The 22,372-nt window shown below is 41.9% G+C and overlaps 1 protein-coding gene across 1 annotated transcript in view; it reads right to left on the bottom strand.

Annotated features, from left to right (window-relative positions):
- Positions 1 to 22,372, bottom strand: part of VSNL1 (visinin like 1) — a 143,876-nt gene that overhangs the window by 75,648 nt on the left and 45,856 nt on the right. Inside the window, exon 2 of the mRNA XM_003411895.3 lies at positions 5,603 to 5,769. Within this exon, the coding sequence (XP_003411943.1) occupies positions 5,603 to 5,764 (162 nt within the window). The 5' untranslated portion in view covers positions 5,765 to 5,769. The remainder of the gene's footprint in view (positions 1 to 5,602; positions 5,770 to 22,372) is intronic.

Below are 22,372 nucleotides of genomic sequence, written 5' to 3'. Positions count from 1 at the left end.
ATTTGGATACAAAGGCTTCTAAAGTCAGGGGTTTGTAGTTCCTGGCCTTGCATAGGGGCTACCGGAGGTGCCTCTCCAATTATCCTGCTCCTCCTGACACCCTTGTCAGAATTGGCTCTAGGGCAGCAGAAGGGTATCTCTTGGAGATGGAAGCAGGCCAGGTCAGCAACCATAGCCATGCCAGGAAGACCTCACAGACACAACGGCAGAGCCCACAGGCAGCTTTGCTTGGTCAGTTGGATTCTAGAAGAAGCTGTCTGAAACTCCATGCTGAAGACAGACAGAACTGCTAAAAGTGCCTATTCACTGGAGAAGGGTTGTCTGGCTGAATATTTGCACTTTCAGAAGCAATGAAGGAAATCGTTTCCAGTCATTTCCTCTCTTGGGTCCTATTACATAATCCACACCTTTCTCGGTGTTTCTCCCTTCTAGCATAGCAGACCTGCTTTTTTTTTTTTTTGCCTGTGTACATGGTACATTTCCTCTGTGATTCTCCTTTGTATTCTGTCCTTAAACAACTTTGGGAAAAGATGAGGACTTTGTCTGCTTTCTGACTATTTGATACAAGAGCACAGGCCAAGGATGAATATGGCTGCTAAAAGGCTGAAATAAGAGGCTGCCAAGAATATAAACAAAATCCAGAAAGTCATATATCCCTTTCCTGAGACAAAAAATTCATGTCTTGGGTGGGTTGGAGGTGGGGGGATGCTTTTGGCGCATTTACATGACTTGTGACATAAAGCGCTAAGGCATGTTTAGTGTCACATGGTCCCCATCTCGAGGCTGGTGCTTTTGCAGAGCCAGTATTCCCAGTACACACGAATACCTCTTTTCTTCATTTCAAGTCTTTCTTCAAAGGCAAACTCCCCTCATTTTAAAGAAAAAGTGAGGTATTTGGCACACAAAACTCTCTAAAGCACAGGGTGACAGCTTGCATGACCTTCAGCAATATCAGTGTGGCACTGACAAATTTCATTTGTCTCTACTGTCCCAGGGGCTGAGAGTGAAGACAGTTCTGAGGCACAGGCTGACTTCTGGGTGATACAATGGCAGAAGATGTGACTTTGAAAACTATGGAAAGTGGTTTAATAATCTGGGAAATACATACCAACCCACTGCTCTGCACAAGCTACTTACATGCACTGAATAAGAGATGCATTTCTTAGCACTTCTATAGAAAAGATCTTTACATGCTAATAGCTAATTCTTCACATCTTCTTAGAAATGTCATGGTGATTTTCTAAAATGCACACATGCAACTATACATATCCCTTTCTGCACACATTTAAGAATATAGTTTTGTATACCTCTGTGGGGGATCTCAGGTGCACAGGGTTGGATGAATCATCCTTCTGGGTCCCTGACACTCATCAGTGGTCCATGCAGAGCCTGATCATTTATTAATTTAGTTGGTTGGTTAGCTTTTACCAATGTGCCAAGCACCTGAAAACCCAACACTCAAAGCGCAGCTATGACTTTGACAATAATCATATCTAACCATGCGGCTGCACCCCATTCCATCCTCCTCCCCTTCCCCACTGGGAGCAACCACCAGTCTAAATTCTATATGCATCACTGCCTTGTATTTATTTTTATAAGATTTTATTGCATTTATTTGTAGTCCCATAAAGCATATTTTTAGTTTATTCATATTTAATTTAAAATGTTTTGGGACACTCATTTTGCCATTGATGTTTTATTGTTACTGCCATTCAACAACTGATACACAAATTGTTCCCTGACATTGGTTATAATCCCCGTAATGTGTCAGCACTCTCACCATTTCCACCCCACTTGCCCCATTTCCAACCATCCAGTTTCCCTGCCCCTCCTTGTCTTCTCATCTTTGCTTTTGTATAAATGGTGGCCGTTTGGTCAAGTATAATTGATTGTTTAAAGAAGCACATTCTTCATGCCTGTTATTGTTTATTTTATAAGGCGATCTATTATTTGGCTGAAAGGTGACCTCCCGGAGTAGTTTCAGTTCCAGGTTAAAAAGATATCTTAGGGCAATAGTCTCAGGGGTTCCTCTAGTCTCTATCAGTCCAGTAAGTCTGGTCTTTTTTATGAATTTGATTTTTGTTCTACATTTTTCTCCATTCCAACTGGGACCTTCTACTGTGTCCCTGGTCAGAATGCCGGTAGTGGTAGTGGAGCACTGTCTAGATCTTCTGGTCTCAGGTTAGAAGAGGCTGTAGTTTGCACTGGCCATGAACCCTGTGGATTAATTTCTTCCTTGAGTCTTTGGTTTCTTTCACTCTCCTTTGCTCCAGATAGGAAGAGACCAATAGTTGTATCTTCGATGGCTGTTCACAAGCTTTTAAGATTCCAGGCACTACTCACCAAACTAAGTTATGCCAATTGATCTAGTTGTCCTATGAGACTATGGTCCTGAGCCTTTGAACCCAGTAAATAAATCCAATGAGGTGTTTGGGTAAGCCTAGGAAGTATCCATAACTATGCTCCCTCTGTGTCTTATTGTATATATGAATGAATTTACCGTAGTTGTCCTTTATTCTTGTATACCTCTCAGTGTCTTCATTTACCTTGGTCAAATTTTGCTGACTGCCATCATATTGTGTATTGGCTTTCCCATCACCAGAATTAACACTTGTGTACTATCTAGTAGAAGGCTTGGTGGCACAGTGGTTAAGAGCTTGGCTGCTAACCAAAAAGATTGGCAGTTGGAATTCACCAGCCACTCACTGGAACCCTATGTGGCAGTTCTACCCTGTCCTATAGGGTTGCTTTAAGTTGGAATCAACTCCACAGCAATGGGTTTACCGTATAATAAGTAATTCCTGCTCTCTTCCCCTCCCAACACTGGTAACCATTAAAGAATGTTGTCCTTTGTGTATATACCTATTTTTGACTTTTTATACAAGTGGTATCATGCAATATTTGTCCTTTTGTGTTTGACTTATTCCACCGGTATAATGTCCTCCAGATTCATCCATGTTATGTTTCGGAGACTCATCATTATTCTTGATCATTGCGTAGTATTCCACTAAGTGAATATACCACAATTCGTTTATCCATTCATCCATTGCTGGACACTTCGGTTGTTTTCATTTTTTTGCTATAGTGAATAATGCTGTGATGAACATAGGTGTGCATATGTCTATTCATGTCATAGCTCGTATATCTCTAGGATATATACATAGGAGTGGGATTGCTGGATCATAATGTATTTCTATTTCTAGCTTTTTAGGAAGGACCATACCATTTTCCACAATGGCACCATTCTACAGTCCCATCAGCAGTGTCTAAGGGTTGCAATCTCCCCACAGCCTTGACAGCATTTGTTGTTTTCTGTGTTTTTGATCAGTGCCATTTTTTTAGGGGTGAGATGGTATCTCATTGTAGTTTTCATTTGCATCTCTCTAATGACTAATGATTGCAAGCATGTCTTCATGTGTTTGTTAGCTCCCTGAATGTCCTCTTTGGTGAAGTGTCTTTTCATGTTGTTTGCCCACTTTTTGATGAGATTGCTGTCTTTTTGTTGTTAAGTTGTTGTAGTTTGCTATATAGAGATAGACCCTTATTAGATGTCCTGTTACTGATTTCTTTCCCAGTTTGTAGGTTCTCTTTTACTCTTTCGATGAGCGTAAGTATTTCATTTTTAGGAGGTCCCAGTTATCTAGTTTATCTTCTGTCGTTCATGCATTTTTTGTTGTGTTTGATAGTGTATTTATGCCCCAAAGTAGGATCCTTAGCTTTGTCCCTATGTTATCTTCCAGGAACTTTATAGTTTTAGTTTTAACATTTAGGTTTTTTATCCATTTTGCGTTAGCTTTCGTGTACGGTATGCGGCATGGACAGGGATGTATTTGGGTATTGCACTGGGCCTGGGCCCGTGGCACCATTGAGTAGCTTCTATTAACCCGGTACAGTCCTAAGTCCTTTCTCAAGCACGGCAATGTATTAATTAAAAGATTAATGAACTTGATTTGTATTTTTAAGCTGATATTATGGTAAAGTTATCTAAAAGAGGGGTGTCAGATGTTTGAACAGGGGCGTAATTTCAGCGCTTGCCATAGATACGAAGCTGGCCATACCAGGTTAATAGAAACTGCTCAGTGGCGCCACGTGCCCAGGGCCAGTGCAATATCTGCCATCCCCTAGTTATGCCTCTGGGTATGGGTTCTGTTTTATTTTTCTGCAAATGGATATCCAGTTTTGCCCGCACCATTTGTTAAAGAGACTTACCACAGTTTATTTTCCACTCTCCCTTTGATGGACATCTGGGTTATTTCCAAGTTTTGCTATTGTAAACAGTGCACCTATGCACATTCTTATACATGTCCCTTCTTGCACTTGTGCAAGAATGAAATTGCTGGGTCACAGGGAATGTGAAATGTTCAACTTTAAGAGATAATGACAATGTTTAATATTCTACACAACCTCCTCTCCTCCCACAGACATGACGGTTCGTATTGCTCAAATTGATACTTGCTACAATTATGTGATAACAGCAATATTTTCTACTTTGAATTTTAATCAGAAAAGTTAAAGGAAAAAAGTGTGTTTCTCCCACAAGCATAACACTATACAAGTATACACAAAATGGGATGTCTTAGATCATGCCAGATATAGAACCAATACAACTCATAAGTTCAGACAAACAGAAACAATACCATCACAATAGAAATTTTACCTTTTATGGCATGGTTCTATTTAATGTCTAGGGAAAGATCAGGTTCTAAACAGTAGAAAATATTGAGTTCAAAGCTCATATTGTAGACATTGATGCCCAGATGTATACCAGAACTCCCTTCCAAATGCCTGTTGTGGGAATCTAAGTTCTTATCTACAGAGAGGAGGGCATCTCATGTGAAAAGGCCCTCACATCTACTTCCTCTTTAACTGACAGAGGTGAAGATGCCTTAAACAGGCCAGACCCCATTGCTGTTGAGTCGACTCTGACTCAAAACAACCTTATAGGACAGAGTAGAGCTGTCCCATAGGGGCTTCCAAGGCTGTAAATCTTCACGGAAGCAGACTGCCGCATTTTTCTCACGCAGAGTGGCTGGTGGGTTCGAACCACCAACCCTTCAATTAGCAGCCAAGTGCTTAACCACTGTGCCACCAGGGGTCCTTAGCCAGCCAAACAATGTTGTAATTAGCAGCCTATCAATACCCATCAACAAAAACCAAAAACCAAACCCATTGCCCTCAAGTCGATACTGACTCATAGCAACCCTATAGGACAGAGTAGAACTGCCCCACAGAGTTTCCAAGGAGCGCCTGGCAGATTCAAACTGCCGACCTTTTGGTTAGCAGCTGTAGCACTTAGCCACTACGCCACCAGGGTTTCCACTCGTCAACAAACACTATTATCTTGTATTTTTATAGTTCTTTCACCTCTGCATTGCGTTTTGACTTAACGATTACTCTTTCTGTTCAAAAATTGCTTGACTTATCTCTGGAACAAAATATATTTAATTTTTTTCTTTTTTAATGTCCATTTTTCTCCTTTGGGTGGAAAACCACCGAAGTTGAAACCAACTGGCTGCTTAGAGTTATAATTCCATGCTAAGCTACATTTCTTGAAGACAACATTTCTTGTACTGAGAAAAAAAGAGGTTGAAAAACTACCTACCTTCACGTAGAGCTGTTGAAATTCCTCGAGATTCAGCCTCCCACTTGGACAGTCCTTGAGGAATCCTTTGTACCACTGCTTGAGCTCATGCTCATTAAACTCTGTGCTCTTCACCAGGTCCTCCATCACTTCGGGGGCCAGTTTGCTATTCTGCTTCCCCATTTTGCCTGAAGAAAAGCAAATGAATGCAATCAGCACCATGGCTGTGATCATTTCGTCAAGCTAGAGTTCTGAGCAGTCTTTTGGTCGGAACGCCCTTCAGTGCGTTTGATCAAAGTTTCCTCAAGTTTGCCTCCTTCTACTTGGAATTCTGGTAGAGAAATGAATGAAAATGACTGGCAGCTCAAAAGGAGGTAGGGCTCATCCTATGGCACCATCTTCCACATGGCACTGAAGCCCAGGTGAAAAGGCATGCATCTTTTTTATGCTACTCATATAAGGTAAACTGAAGTTGTTTTTTCCTCTCTATGAATTACAATTCATTAGCACTTGCTGGCCACATGCCTAATTCTACATTTCATTCACAGGGATATTAAATGGGATTAATAACAAGAACTATAAGGCTTTCTAGCCAAGTGATCTAAAAGTGACTTGGAAAATCTGACCAGCAACTGACTCTACCCAAACCCAAACCAAACCCAGTGCTGTCGAGTCGATTCCAACTCATAATTGACTCTATAGTATGACTCTAAAAAAACTCTAAGTGGGTCTAAATCTAACATTGCAGCTTTTTTTTTTTTAAATGAAAACACCTTGTGTACTGTTTTTTAGTCAGATTAATTCTATTTTTCTCCTCTCATTTTCAATAACTTCCTACAATGTTTCCTTCAGAATTGACAAACTCTTGGTGGCTTTTTCTAGGGATTAGTTGGTGAGCTTCAGATGACATAATTCCAGACTGTTATTATTACTGACAATAAATAAAAATCATAGTGTACCAAATAATGTTACCTATATATATATTTTTTTTTTATATAGATTACAGAGCCCTGCTGGCACAATGGTTAAGGACCCGGCTGATAATCAAAAGGTCAGCAGTTCGAATCCACCAGCTGCTCTTTGGAAACCCTATAGGGCAGCTCTACTGTGTCCTGTAGGGTCGCTGAGTCGGAATCGACTCGACTGCAACTTTTTTTTTTTTTTTAATATCGATTACGTGCTAGGTTGTGTTGCCAACATCACAGTAAAGTATAGATGGGAAAAACATAGGTTTTGGAGTCATTCTGACTTTTACTCTTGGTTCAGCCATTTACTATATGTGTTACTTAGGCCAATATTAAGTGACTTTTTTATCCCTCAATTTCCTCATTAATAAAGCAGGCATAATAATACAATTCTTTCAGATTAGAAAAACTTTAAAATCTTGTTAGAGGAGACTGAGCTAGGTTCTGAAGAATTTACCGAGGTGGCTTCAGTCCTGCAGTGGGCTTGAGACACAAATTCTCTCCCAGGCTTTAGGCAGGTCTACACTTGCAATAGCCCAGAAGGGGTAATCTCATCGCATACTTTACTATTACTGTTTTTTTTTCTTTTTCCCTTTCCTAAGATTCCACACCTTTGTCAGTAACCTGCCCTAACACTGAACAATTCTTTCACTGTAATGAAACTAAACCACTCTTGCTCCTTCCAGGGGAAGCTCCCTCCAGGGCACTACCCAGCAGCATGCGCCACTAAAATGGCCTTTTTTCTCTACCAAGTTCTTCTGTTTGAGAAAAGGACGTGAGGATCAGCAACTATGCCCCTTGTCATAGAGCTTCTTTAGGTACTTTTGCTCTTAATTTCAAGTTCCAAGGTTTTATTAGCCAACTGACTCTTAATTATAATTTACTATGGGATTACAAAGCTGGATATGGAAGTCAAGTGGGTACTCAGGTGTCAGGTTTAATTAATCTGGGTAAGAATACTTTCTGGGTTATCCTGGTGCCAAAAGATGTATTATGAAGGCATTCATACTTTATTTTGTTCTTTTCAGTGGAGAATTACAAACTTGCACGGTGAATTATTAGAGTCTCACCTAACAATAATAAAAAAACAATAAAAAAAACAATAATAGCTACTGAATATTCACTGCGTTAGCTGTGGGGTGGGCATTATGTTGAAAGCTTCACAAGCTTTATCTCTAACCCCTTTGACAACTCAGCAATAAGGATTATGGCCACTATTTAATAGGGCAGCACTCTAAGGCTCAGAGGACATGGGTGAATTGTAAAACATCATACAACTAATGAACGGCTGAGCTAGAATTTGAAGCTGGATCTGCAAGACTTCAAAGCACAATGAAAGACAGACAAGTGGATGGAAGGCATTTCAGGAGAAGGAACAGAAAGAGTAAAAGCATGAAGACTTGAGAGAACTGAGTCAGTGATACTAAGCACTGCAAGAAGGGACAGAGGAGAGGTTGGCCACTTTGGCAGGCTGGCTGCCTTATTTGGAAAAGGCTGCTAGATTTACCAAAACCCCAAGCTCAGTAGGGAGGTTGTATTAATGATGGGAAAATGGATTAAGGGTTATTTAAAAAACCACCTTCCCAAAGTGCCTTTTGAAACTCAACGATGTATCAGCTTCTCCGTTGAGCAAAAAAGCTTGGATTTGCCACGAATTGTTTGTAACATCTGGTTTAGTTCCAGCTGACTGGGGAGTGGGTAGTCTCTTACACACACAGGGAACATTGTCAAGACCATGAATCACAGTTTTGGAGACTCAAATGCATAACTTCGTGATTCTTGGTTACGGTTCATGGTCAACACCATTGCTCAAGTATGCCTGGAAATGGGTGAATCATGCCGAAAATCAAGTTCTGGCCTGGCTCAGAGTGGCACTGCTCCCGCCTTCATCAGTGGATTAATGATCAGCCTCCTCCCTGGCCTCCCTGACTCCAGACCCTCTATACTGCTGCCTGAGTAAGGCTTCTGAAATACAAAACTCGTCGTCTGATCCTCTTCTTAAAACTCTTAACAGTTAGTTCTCTGTTGTCTACAGGACATAGCTCCACCAGTGGTGTCACTAGGGTTGCTGTCACCCAGCATGGTAACTCATGGCTTCACCCTGCTGTGGACCTCCTCCCATATCAGACCATACAGAATTCTTAGTAATGTTTTTTGTATTGTTACTCACAAATTGTAATTCCCATATATCGCTCCTTCTTTTCCTTTAATTGCTACCTCAGTCTCAAAAAAGTTATTGATACAGGTTCACAGATACTAACTACTACAATATTGCAGCTAAAACACCAGAAAATTTGACAAAATCACCAACCATAAAAACACTGGCAGCAAGGAAAACAATAGTGCCTTGTAGAGAATGCAGACAAAGCCATGTGATTTGAAGAGTCATCGTAATTGGGTAATAATGACAGTTCTGATGGAGTGCATTAGAAGGTTCAAAAAGTAAATTAGCACAGAGTTTTAGTCTTGTAGGCATATTGATACATGTAAGCTGGGCTTACAAAAAATGTTTTTGTTGTTATAACTAACTATAGAGATATTTTTATAGACAGTCATTTTGGCATCATCTCCTCTGACAGTGTCACCCAGTATGGTCTGCAACCTCCACGCTCCCCTAGGGATGCCACTGGCCCTATCTCTTTAGCATGGCAGAAGTCCCCCCCTGCTCATATTTTCGTATTCTGCCAATCTTTCATTTCACTTCATATGCCGGCAATAATCAGCTAGTTTACATATTCCAGGACTTGCATGCTTTGCACAGGCTGTTTTCTTTTCCTATAATGACTTCCCCCTTTGCCTACTCAGCAAACTTCTTTCCCTTCTTCAGGTAGTCTCAACACATGCGCCACCTCCTCCATTAATCCTTAAAAAACTTCTCAAAGCAAACTCGGACACCCTTTCTCCTAGGCAGCCATTTCACCCTGCACAAACTTCCATTACCATTATTTATTTCTCTACTACATTGTTAGTTTCTTGAGAGAAGGAACTGTCTTTCATTTATCTTTGCATTCATGTACTTAATATGCAGCCTGATTCATACTATAAATAAACTAGGTGCTAACAAATTTTTTTTTTGAATGATGGGGAATGGACCATTATGAGGTAGGTACTCAAAGATTCTGTCATTGGCCTTCATCAGATTATGGTATTCGGTATGTTTCTTCCTGGGAAAATCAGTCTCATAATAATCTATATGTAGAAGGAAAGTCAATACAATCATAACTCTAAATATAAACTGCAGCCAGCAAAAAGAAGGCTGTTTAATTTAACTACATGGAGAATAGCCCGCTCTCCTAAAAAAAAAAAAAAAAAGACTGTTAATTTGTCTGTCTTTGTCACTAAATTTTGAATACCTTGAAGGTGGGGCCTATGTCTTATTTCAGTATCCTCAAAACCCAAATCCACTGCCATTGAGTCAGTTCCTACTTATAGCCACCCTATAGGACAGAGTAGAACTGCCCCAAAGGGTTTCCAAGGCTGTATACAAAAGCAGACTGTCACATCTTTCTCCCTCAGAGTGGCTGTTGGGTTCGAACCCCGGGCCTTTCAGTGAGCAGCTGAGCACTTTAACCACTGTGCCACCAGGGTTCCCTCAGTGTCCTGTGTCTGGCAAAAGGGTGGTGTTTAGTAACATTTGATAAACGAATGAAGGTGCAGATGGATTGACACTCCCCCATTATGTTCCTTTTGTTCTGTGGCCACCGTGATGCAGGCCAAATAGGACCAGGATGACACAAAGGGTAAAAATGACAGTAAAGCTCGTGATATTCCCAATAAACAGATTCCATTACATAATGCAAGGGAAATTCATCCCAGCTCTGTCTCTAACATACTCTGTGATCTTGCACAAGATCCTTTTCTTCCCCATCACTCAATTTCCCCATTTGTAAAATAAATGAGTTGGACCAGGTGATCTTTAAGGCCTTTTCAGCTCTATCACTCACTAATTCTCAACACAGGTTTTGCAAATATGAATCATAGACTTTAAATTGGCTCATCTCAAAAGTGTCAGTGTCTGTTGCCTCTGAGGGTTCGTTACCTGAGAACCTGTCAGGACTTGAACATGTGTTGCCAAAGAGGGGAGGTAACAGAAACCTGAGTGTATTACTTTTAAGCTGGGGTTCCAGGCTTTAAGAGAAAAACTAGCCCTGCCCAAAACCAAAGGATCTTTTTACAGCTTGAGTTGCAAAAGAGAGGCTCAGTACTTGGCCCAAAACTGGACTAGTGGAGGGGTTCAGACGGGCAAGTGGACACCACAAGGGGCAGGGCCTTGGGGAGGAGGAAAGCCCAGCATTGCTTAATTGTGAATGATACCCAGAAAAGAAAAATCACTTACTCTACAGTTTACAAAAGACTTTTGTGCAGCAACCTTTACCCATATAACAACAACGCTGTGAGGAAGAGATATTTTCCCCTTCTTAGTGATGAGAGGTTTGAAGCTCAGAGAGATTAATTTACCCTAGCTCAACCAGCTAGTAAACAGCCCAGTAAACAATGAACGGAGTCCCCTTGAGCCCCATTGTTTTCCTCATACACGCCATCTTTTTCTCTTGCCAGGGTGCTGCAGCTACCTTCTAACTGGTCATCCTGCCTTGAGTCTTGCCCACTTCTCATTCATTCCTTACTCTACCTTGATAGCAGGGCCCCATAGCAGAAGAGGCACGGAATACAAGAATTCCCTAGGGAAGAATCAGGAGAGGTTCCTTGAGATGGGAAAGGACCATCCAGGGAAACCAAGAAGCACCCATGAAAATCTCTCCACAAACCCTCTTTGTCTTAAAAAGGATTCAAATAAGGTACCTTTGTGTGTGTGTGTGTGTGTGTGTGTGTGTGTGTGTGTATTTCCCTGAGCTTGTCCCTTGCCTACTCTGATATCCAAATCCAGCTTTGCAGGGTGTACTTGTGCCTGTTGAGTACTATGAGGCACACAGAACTTCACACAGAACTTCACACCCAGTCTCTCCCACGTATTCTAGCAACTAGTCTGGCTGAATCTTGGTAAGATGCATCTAATGACTGAGTGGTTTAGATGGAGCAGCCCAGCCCCAAGTGCAGATTCGCAGAAGGATGAGCACATCAATAGGGGAAATGGCCCTGGAAACGGGGAGGGGGCTAGAGCAGAGGGAGAAAAGGCCTTGGGGGCTTTATTCATACCTAGCACACCAGTGTGCTTATGGAATGCACACTGGTGTGCTAGGTATGAATAAAAAAAAAAAAGTGGGTCTTAAATGTGTGATTGGGAGCAAGGCTAGTTCTAGTGTCAGATTACCTGGGTCGGCCCTGAATAAATCACTTCTCTCTGAGCCCCAGGCTCCTAATCTGCACACTGAAATAATCAGAATAGATCTCCTCCTGGCCTTGCTCATGCTTAGACTCCTACCTGGAAGATCCTTTCTTTATTGCTTCTCTCAATCTTGGTGGCGTAGTGGTTAAGAGCTATGGCTGCTAACCAAAAGGTCAGCAGTTTGAATCCACCAGTAGCTCCAGGGAAACTGTCATGGATTGAATTGTATCCCCCCCAAAATACGTGTCAACTTGGTTAGCCCATGATTCCCAGTATTGTGTGGTTGTCCTCCATTTTGTGACTGTAATTTTATGTCAAAAGGATTAGGGTGGGATTGTAACATCACCCTTACTCAGGTCACCTCACTGATCCAATGTAAAGGGATTTTCGCTGGCGTGTGCCCTGCACCACCTTTTATCTCTCAAGATTGAGGACAAGGACTTTCCTCCAAAGCTGACAGAGACAGAAAGCCTTCCCCTGGAGCTGACACCCTGAATTTGGACTTGCAACATACTAGACTGTGAGGAAATAAATTGCTTTTTGTTAAAGCCATCCACTTGTGGTATTTCTTTTATGGCAGCACTAGATGACTAAGACAGAAATTCTATGGGGCAGTTCTACTCTGTTCTATAGGGTCACTATGAGTTGGAATCGACTCAATGGTGACAGGCTTCTTTCAATCTTACTCCTCCGGCAAAGCTCAGTTCCAATCCTGTCTTCTCCATGACCTTCCCTACCAGCTCTCGCTGCTCTCCTCTTCTCCTTGTACTTGACATCATGGCTTTGTGTTAAGAAAGGCCCTTGGCCCAATTAACTGAAGGAGGCAGAAAACCCCTGAGCAATTCAACTCAGCAAACACATCTAAGCATCTCCATGAAAAGGTCCTGTGCTAGGCATGGTGGGTTAAAAATAGAAGGCATGGTTCCAATCTTGAAGGGCTTGGAACTGGATGCAGGGGACATTCACAATCCTTGGAATAGGGCATGATGAAACGAATGCTCATAGCAGAGAGAAATGGAGCACAAGGGATAGTGACAAATTCCCATCAGATCAGGCAAACTTCGCCTGTGACTGGTCTCCAGATGAAATCACTTAAGCAGTTTTTCCCAAACTTGCCTAGTTACGGGAATCCCCTTTGGCTATCTTGCCAAAAAAATAGATTCACTGGACATTCCCCTAGACTAAAATTAGTTTTCGGTAAGTCTTGGGCAGGGCTGGAAATCTGTACTTTGGTAACAAGCAACTCAGGTGAATATGATCAACAGTCAATTTGGGAAACACTGATGTAAAGCATGAATAAAAATTAAAGTAGGTGGTCTAAGGAGGAAACACCCAAAGCAACATGGGCATCTCTCAAGTTCTCTCTGATTCCACACTTCCCCTCTGCCCCATTCAGGCATCTCTGATATGGTTTCAAGGTCCTTTGTATTGTATTTAGCATTCAGAATTCAAAAATCATACAACTGCAGAAGAACCAAGGTTTGAAAAATTTCAAGCCCTTTGCTTTTAGGTTTTTTTTTTTTTTTTTTTTGCTTTTAGGTTAGGTGTCCCTGGGTGTTGCATAGTTAAGCACTTGACTACTAACCCAAATGTTGGCCATTTGAACCTACTCAGAGATGCCTCGGGAGAGAGGACTGCAATGTTTCCCAAAGGTCACAACCATGAAAACCCCATGGAGCACAGTTCTACTCTACCCTCATGGGGTTGCCATGAGTTGGAATCAGCTTGATGGCAACTGGTTTGGTTTTTGGTTTTAGGATGAAGAGTTTGAGGCGCAGAAAGATTATTACGAATTCTCCAGGATCACATGGGCAATTGAGCCAGATCCTGGTCTCCTAACCCAGCTCAGTGCTCGGTCCTCCCACAGCATGCTGTCCCCACGCCAAACACTGAAAGCCTGTAAGCCACTGGGCATGTTTACTAAAATAGAGATCTCTGTGAAAGGATGTTGAAACAAGCCTCATCACCGTCCCTCTAGGATTCTGTAAACAAATGACATTAAGTTGCTAGTTTCCAGAAACTGTTAAACAACTGTGAAAACCATGCCTCAAAGTTGCTCTGGCACATTTTGTGGGGTTTTCTTTTCTAATAAAGGCAAGTAGCTGACACCCTGGCTCTTTCTGCTCTCTGTTCTTCATCCCTCCTGGCAGTCATGTACTTACAAGCCCCCAGCACCATTTTCCAGGGGGCGAGGAGACAGTTGATCATAGGCTGGCATTTCATGCTCTCCCTGAGGACCAGTGCAGCTTCAGGAAAGAGGAGAAATCCTTTCTCACAGCGTTCCCAGATGACATTACCTCAAAACCTAAACCTTGAGGGATTACCGCTGAGGTTCTGGCCCACAAGCATGAAACAGGTGGGGCAGAGGGGAACACAGATTGCTTCCTGAGGGACTCAAGAAAAGACAAAAGTACTCATTTGATCTATAATAAATGAAGAAAAATATTTTTATGGCAGTGGCACTGTAAAGGCAAGTGACAAGAGCTGTGTTCAAGAAAGTAATGAATACATGGAGGTGAAAGCAGAAAGGAACCCCAGGGATCAGTTGTCTGATTCAACCCCTTTGTTTTCTAGGAGAGGCCCAGAGAGGTTAAGGGACTTATGCCAGGGAACAAAGCAAGTTAGTAACAGAGCCAAGAGCCAGGCCTAGCAGTGCCCTGACTATCGAGCCTCAAAAACAAGATTCTTAGGCTGCTGCACTGCCCAGGCCTTTGACCTTGGGCAGCGAGATGGGCTGAAGGTCCTAGACCCTGCAAGACTGGAAGAGCCATCCATGTAGTCCAGGTGTGAACAGTGGCCCCTCTCACTGGGCCTGCCAAAACCATCTGCCCCACAGCTGCTTCTAACTGAGTACCCACCTGGCTGCCCCTCTACAGCTCAGGGGCTGAGAGCTGAAAGGGGCCCTGGAGGTTTGGCTGGGTGGACCAACCCCGACTTTGAGTCAAGCTCAAGCCCACCTGGTAAATTGGAGGCCAGGTACACAGAGACTCTGATCTGCAAGAGGTCAAAATGGCCTGAGTATCCCTCAGGGGTCAAACTCAGCTGCCATCTCCCTCCTTCTTTCCAAGGCACAAAACATTTCCTGAGAACCTGGAAAGTGTGACTTTGACCAAAGCCATGCTAGGTGACCAGGCACTAGTCTATGACTTTGGAAAAGTTTCTACTCAGACTCAGTTTCTCTTTCACCGCATCCTGTGAGTTTCCTTCTCTTTCTATCAGGACCCAATATCTTTTATTTTTCACTTGGACTTAGTTTAGTGGGAAAAAAATGTGTGCAGGAGTCAGAGCAGTATCAATTGTTGTTCCAGCTACACACAAGGTGTATGCCTTTTGATACATTACTCAGCCCCTTGGGGTGTCAGTTTCCTTGTTTGTCGAACGGAAATGTTGATATTTGGTCACAGGGTTGTGATGAGGATAAATGAGATAACATGTTGAGTTCCTTCCAACAGTGCCTTCCACACAGCAGGTGTTCAACAAACACTATTATTATCCTCCTCATGGGCTCCAGCAAAAAGGCTGCTCCAGGAGACAGAGAAGCAGAATTTGAAGATTCATTCTCCTCCGTGTTACCCGTCCCCAAGCCTCTGAGATTCTAACTCCTATACATTACTCTTTCTATGCCCAGTTCCATTGTTCTAACTCTCTCCAATCTGAGCATGATAAAAACAAAAAAACAAAAACCAACCAGTTGTTGTTATGTTGATTCCGACTCATGGTGACCCCATGGGTTGCTGAGTAGAACTGCACTCCATAAGGTTTTCAAGGGAGTAGCCTTTCAGATGGAGATTGCCAGACTTTTCTTCCAAAGTGCTTCCAGGTGGGTTCAAACCACCAACCTTTACGTTAGTAGTTGAGTGCTTAACCATTTGCTCTGAGCATGTTAGAAACCTACCTAGTGCCATTGAGTCGATTACAACTGCATGTTAGTCCCCCTTTAAATATCCTTCAATACTCCCTTTTTCCCTCAAGAGAAAGTTAAACTTCCTTTGAATCAAATACAAGGTCCTCCATGCTGTTTTGCCTTTGTGACCCTGATTATACGGCACCTCTATCTTACCTCCTCTCCCCATTTCTCTGCCTGCCAGTGCTTAGGCATCTAACAAGACTCATTTGGGGGATCATCGCCGTGGAGAAGCCTTCCCTGGGTTTCCAGAATGCTGGCGGGTGCCCTCCTCTGCACTTCTGGAGGGCCTTGGGCTAACCTCAACCATGGCTCTGATCAGATTATAATCAAAATATGTGCTAATATATATGTTGCTCCCACCAAACGTGAGCTCCTCATATGTAAAGACTTCATTTGATTCATCTTTGTATGCTCCATACCTAACACCAGGCCTGGTGCATGTAAACAGAACTACATAAATTATGAAACACAGGAAATTTTACTGTAGCCCTGTTGATTCCCCCTCCTTTAAGTAAGAGTGCTTCATATCCGACCTGTTAGAAGGACATCATCTGAGGCCCCCATAGCCCTGGCCAAGCATCATCTGTTAAGTTTCCATTGAATTCCTTGCTCATCCACTGAACAGAAGCATGAGCTGATTAATAGCTGGTAACCTTTCATCTGGGAGTGTTTCTAGCAGCCACCCACTTTTCTGCATCTTATTTCTACTTCCCTTGTGCGTCCTGCTTCCAACCATTCTATATGCTTCTGAGAATGGTTTTCTATGAAAGGAAATGGGCAATTTTTGGCAGCGTCAGAACCTCACTTAGTTCTGTGAGATAGCATAGGAAATGCTTTCATTAATAATCACATCCTTCTGTCCAGCAGATTGCCTTCTGGGCTATGCTGCCAAGTCCCAGTGGGAAAGAACCAGGGCCCTCAACTCAGAGCAGCAGGGAGCTGCAGAGAGAGAAGCACAGACCAGGAGTGTCCGATCTCACCTGTGGGTCCTGAGTCACAGGGCTGGCAGTACCTTGGGGCATCAGCTGTACAACCCCTCCCCTTGTTCTCAAAGTGAGGACTTAGATATTGGTGGGTGAATGACTCGCCCAAGTGTCTACAGCTAGTGGTAGAGTCAGGACTCATATTCAGCTCTTCCGATTCCCAGTCCGTTTTTCTGTCCCCTATGAGAGCCATTTGTACTCACTATGTTCCTAAATTGTTCTCTTTGTAGTAATTACTAAAAAAAATTACTTGAACTCACGTGAGTGGTCTTAAATATGTTGTTGTGTGCTGTTTAGTCAATTCCAACTCATAGTGACCCTATAGGACAGAGTAGAACTGTCCCTTAAGGTTTCCAAGATTGCAATCTTTATGGGAGTGTATCGCTAGGTCTTTTTTCCAAGAAGTGGCTGGTGGATTTGAACTGCTGACCTTTTGGTTAGCAGTTGAGTGCGTAACCATTGTGCCACCAGGGCTCCTGTCTCAAATACAGAAAACTCTAAAATTCTGATATAAAGGTGGCTCTGTAGAAATAAAGTGTTCTACTTGAAGGAAACATTATACTAGAATTCATTCATTCATTCAACAAACTTTTGCACAGCATTACTATATATTAAAAAGATAAATATGGTTCCCAAATCTATCTCTAGGGCAGGACTTTCCTGAATACTAGGTACTTATATACATCTGCCTGTCAGGCATTTCCACGTTTGAGTCCTGCAAGCACATCAAACTGAATACGTTATCCAAAATCAAACTGGTCTTCTTCCCCACACCCTCCTCCCCAAATCCCCTTTCTTCCTATGTTCTTCTCTGAATAAGTGACCCCACCATTCACCCAGGGACATACGCATCACCATTCTGGATTCCAACTTCTCATTCACGTTCCTGTATCTAATTAATCTTTAAGATAGGCAGTTGGTAGTTTATACTTCCTAACTCTCTCAACTCTGTCTACTTCTCTCTGTTCCCACTACCTTCATCTCTCACTTTACTTATTAAAACAGCCTCCTAACTTGCTTCCTAATCTACAGACTTGCCCTCCTGAAACTCATTTTCCACACTCCAGCCAGAATAACCCTTCTAAAAGGCAAAATCCAATCATGCCATTGCCCTGCTTAAAGCCTTCAGTGGCTTCCTGTTATCCTCACTTTGAACTCCAGTCCTCAGTGTGGCTTTCAAGACCTGCTCACCTGGGCCTACCTTACCCCTCGCCCTCCAACTCTTCCATCCCCCTTCTAAGACATTTTTAGCCTCATTTCTCACTACACCCCCACCTATGCTCTAGACTTGCTATATTATTTCAAACCTCTTAGTTTGTGTATTTCTGTTATTTTGCTTTGAGGGTGGTCCCTACTAGCTCCACCTTGGTCTCCTAGTGAACTTCAACACGTATTTCGAGACACAGAGGAAGTACCTCACCTTCGGTGACATCTTTGTCTGCCTTCCTCTTTTGCACCCTGACTGTACCCACGGCTGTCACTGCATCACCTGCTATAGCAATAGCTGTAGCACAAGTCTGCCATCTCACCAGCTTATGAGTCCCTCAAGGTGAGTGTTTGGTTCACCTCTGCACCTAGGTAAGAGCCTATCACTGAACAGGTACTCAGGAGATGTTGTTAAAGGAATTAATTAAGGTATAATCCCTACCATCATAGAGCTAGAGCTTATCAGCTTGGTGATAAGAGAGAACTTATGAAATAAAGATGACTGTACTAAGTGCCACTGAGGAGAGACAAGCAAAATGGCATAGGAGAGAGAGAACGAGAACTTGGGAATCAACAAGGAAGCTTCTGCTTGGGTGAAGAACATTTTACAAAGTGGTCCTTCAAAATTATCTTAAGGAAATAGTCACCCAAGTCTGCAGAGACATACATACAGGGATATTTGTCTCAGCATTGTTTAAAACAAAACAAGAAAATTGTAACAACCTAAATGTTTGCCATAGGAAACTGGTTAAATAAATTTTGGTAGATCGACTCGACAGCACTGGGTTTTTAAACCATGAAGCCATGAAAAATGGTAATGTATATCTACATTGATGGGCATAGCTTGATATGAACTCAATGTCACTTATTTAAATTAAAACACATAAATATCAAAATGCTTCGGTATAAATTCAAGGGTAAACATTTCTTTGTACATATTAAATACAATAGAATGGATGAGAGGGATGAGAGTGAGTATAGAAGGTAAGGAGGAAAATTAAAATATATAATAAGACAAAAGAGGGATTTATATGACAATGGTGAGAATATACCATGAACTGAGGAGTATGATGAACACAACTTTGCACTTGAGGTTCAAAAAAAAAAAAAAAAAGGAAAGATATCTGCAAGCAACCGTTAAGTAAAAAAAAGGTCACAACTCAGTATGTGTGGTATTGCCCTGCTTTCGCTTTACATACACACACGCACAAGTTTGCACACGCAGAAAGTTTTGACAGCATATCACTTGCATTAAAATCTTAACAGTTGTTATAGCTGCTAGAGGTATAATGGTAACATTTCACTCTCAGTATCTTTCTGAACTCCTATAATGAGCATGTTCAACATTTATAATCAATGTCACTTATTTAAATCAAAATACATAAATATCAAAATGATTGTGTATATACTCAAGGGTAAATACTTATTTGTCTGTGTTAAATACAGTAGAAAAAATGTTGAAAAATAACTTCCAGTTCAACAAACGCAAACTTTCATTCACAAAACAATCAGTCTCAGGATTCACCAAAAGGGAATCTGGTCATACTTTTCCATCAAAGCCACTCTCTTTTCAAACAACTGATTCACAGCAAGATGTCAGGATTTACTTGTGGGCCAAAAAACTTGAGTTCTGAGGCCCATTCTACTTAGCCCTGGGTGAAGTGATATAAGGATGGAGGAGAAGCCAGGACTGGGAACATCTGGGACTGCCCCTGGGCCTGTCACCATCTTACACTGCTCAGCTCCTTGGGTCAGTCAGTGAACTTTCTGGAGGCTCAGTTTTTGTCATTAGCAAGAGTAAAGATAACAATGCCCATCTCTGCGTGTTATCATAGGTTTAAATGAGAAGACAGGAAAACACTTTGTAGATGCTAAAGCACAATCCAAATAGAGAAAAAGAGACCCCTATATATCATCACGTCAGAGTACCTAGGGCTGGGTCTGGGGTTGTCCAGTGAAGTCCAGTGAGACATCTACCATAAGGGCAAAAGAAGTTCTAAGAGGAGATGGTAAACAGCAACATCTCTGGGTCTGTCTCTGGGTCAACCTTCTCAGCCCTCTTTTCAGGAAATAAGGAAATAGTGAGTTACCTGAAGAAGGTAAAACCCACAATTCTGAGAGCTCAGACTGGAACTCTTGGCCACAAAGCCAAGTGATATCTTTAGGAAAATTTTCTGGGGCCTTCCCCAAGGTCTGTGTGGGTTTTCTGTGCTTTGATAGGTTTGTGGGAATCACACCTTTCTCTACAGCACTCAGGCAGTTTTAAAATTGAAAAATTACTCTATCTCTTAATCTAGTGTACTTGCCACTACATCTCAAGAAAAACTAAGACCCGGATATGTGGAAAGAAGTAGACTTTGTTAGGCAGGGATGGAGAAAGACAGGAAGCCTGTAAGTCTCTGGCACGAGCAGAAAAGACTCCTGTTGATGAGCAGCCGTCACAAAGAAGCTGGAGGCTGGGGAGCCATGTAGAAGGAGAAGGGCAACAAAGTGGCCCCTCTTGGAGCCTTGGGAGGTAGGTGGAGAGGGCATATTTAGCAAAGGTTGTTGGAGGAGTCCTGGCCCTCTCCAGTGATGTTTCTGTCTTTGATGTGCTTTTAGCTCTGAATTATGCTGACCCTGTCCTTGCTGGGCCTTTGTGAAGTATCCAGCAAGGCTGGAACAAAGCACTTTATTGTGGCATATGAAAAATATCTTGGCTGAAAGGGACAATGCCAAGGCTAGAAGGACTAAAATTAGACCTTCCGGTTCTGTTTAACTTGGCAATCGTGTGCACAGGCTGCTAACGTGGCATCCTCCACCTGCCTGCCTCCCAGCCGTGGGTCTTCTGAGAGCACAGGTAACATGTGCTGGAAGAGAGGAAGTGCTGCTTCCTCTGGCACCCTGTGGGGATGACAGATGCTTCTGGGCCCGTGGCACTGCCACTTGGAGCATGTTAAGTAATCCTTAGTTTGAAGCGGTATGTTTCCATATCAACTCATTTGCAGATTAAGATAAAACCATATTGCTTCTCCCTGTTCAACTAATGGCCTTCCATGCTGAAACCAAAAGGAAACTGCAAAAGAAGTCATATATTTGAATTTGACCTTTACCTAAGAATTTACAACCTGACCTCTGAATTCATTGCAGAAGCCAAAGAACCAGTTGTAAGAACCATAGGTGATGCTGAGGAGCAGTGACCTACAAGAATAAACACAGACCTGGGAGTTAGAAAGATGAGGTGAGATACATGTTTGTAGTACTTCTACTAGCTGGAGCCTTTGGGAAAGTTATTGAACCTTTCTTACCATTTAACATTAAACTGAGTATATTAATACCTACCTCAAAAGTTTAAATGAAATAACAAATCTATGTGACTAATATTTTAGAAGTAATAATAATAGCTTATATTATATAGTATTCCCTATGTGCTCATGGATTACCTCACTTTATGGATTACCTTTACAACAATATTATGACGTAGATACCACTATGTCTTCATTTGACTGTTTAGAAAAAAAGGCTAAGAGAGTTTAAGAAACTTGCCCAAGGTCACACATCAAGAAAATGGCAGAGTTGGGACTTGAACCCTGGGAGACTCGTAGCCACTGTAAACTTTCTAAAAGCTTATTAAAGGGGATAAGAGATAAGAAAACACATTCCAGGACAAAAATTGCTATTTAAGGGTTCATCATTCTTGTTCCTTTGCCTAGGTGCTTCCCTGATAATACACACTTCTTTCCCTCAGTGAAGCAAGTTAAGGGTACATGGAGGCTGGGTCAGCTCTCTCACAATTGCCTGCTTCTCATCCACTGTGGGATCAGGAGGAGCTTGGATGCTAAATACAAGAGCAGCAATTAAGGGAAGAGAGAATGTTTAGCCTGGAGAAGCCGATACTCAGGAAAGGAAATTTGAGCTCACCTCAAATAAAGTGAAGGATTTATTGGCACCAAAATAGAAATATAGATCAGCATAATGGAATGGAGAGTCTAGAAATAGATCCAGCTATGCAATAAGTACTTAATACTGATCAGGAGGGAAGGGAAACATATTTTGTAAGTGACACTGTCACCCCTTGATAGTAATTTGGTGAAAAATGTAAGACAGGATCACACATACACCATCATTTAACAAATCAATGCCATTTGGAATAAAGAGTTCAGTATAAGAATTAAATAAAAAAGAGCTACTAAAACAATGAAAATATGATAGGCAAAATGTTAATAGCTATGTGTATATATACATTCATATATAAAGAAAATACCAATTATTAAAGAAACCATCAGAATCAGAAAAGATGAATGATCAAAGAGTGTGAATAGATAATTCATCCCAGAGTAAACACAAACAGTAAACAAACTCAGAGAAACATGATATTTAACCTATTTATTAAGGTCAAGATGGGCTTTCTAAATATAAAAGCAAAGCCAGAAACCATAAAAGATAAGATTGATACATATTACTAAG

This window comes from Loxodonta africana, chromosome 12, assembly GCF_030014295.1.
Source record: "Loxodonta africana isolate mLoxAfr1 chromosome 12, mLoxAfr1.hap2, whole genome shotgun sequence".
In the NCBI taxonomy this organism is placed as follows: Eukaryota; Metazoa; Chordata; class Mammalia; order Proboscidea; family Elephantidae; genus Loxodonta; species Loxodonta africana.
Note: the sequence above shows the minus strand (reverse complement) of the source record. Positions and strands in the feature narration are given on the sequence as shown.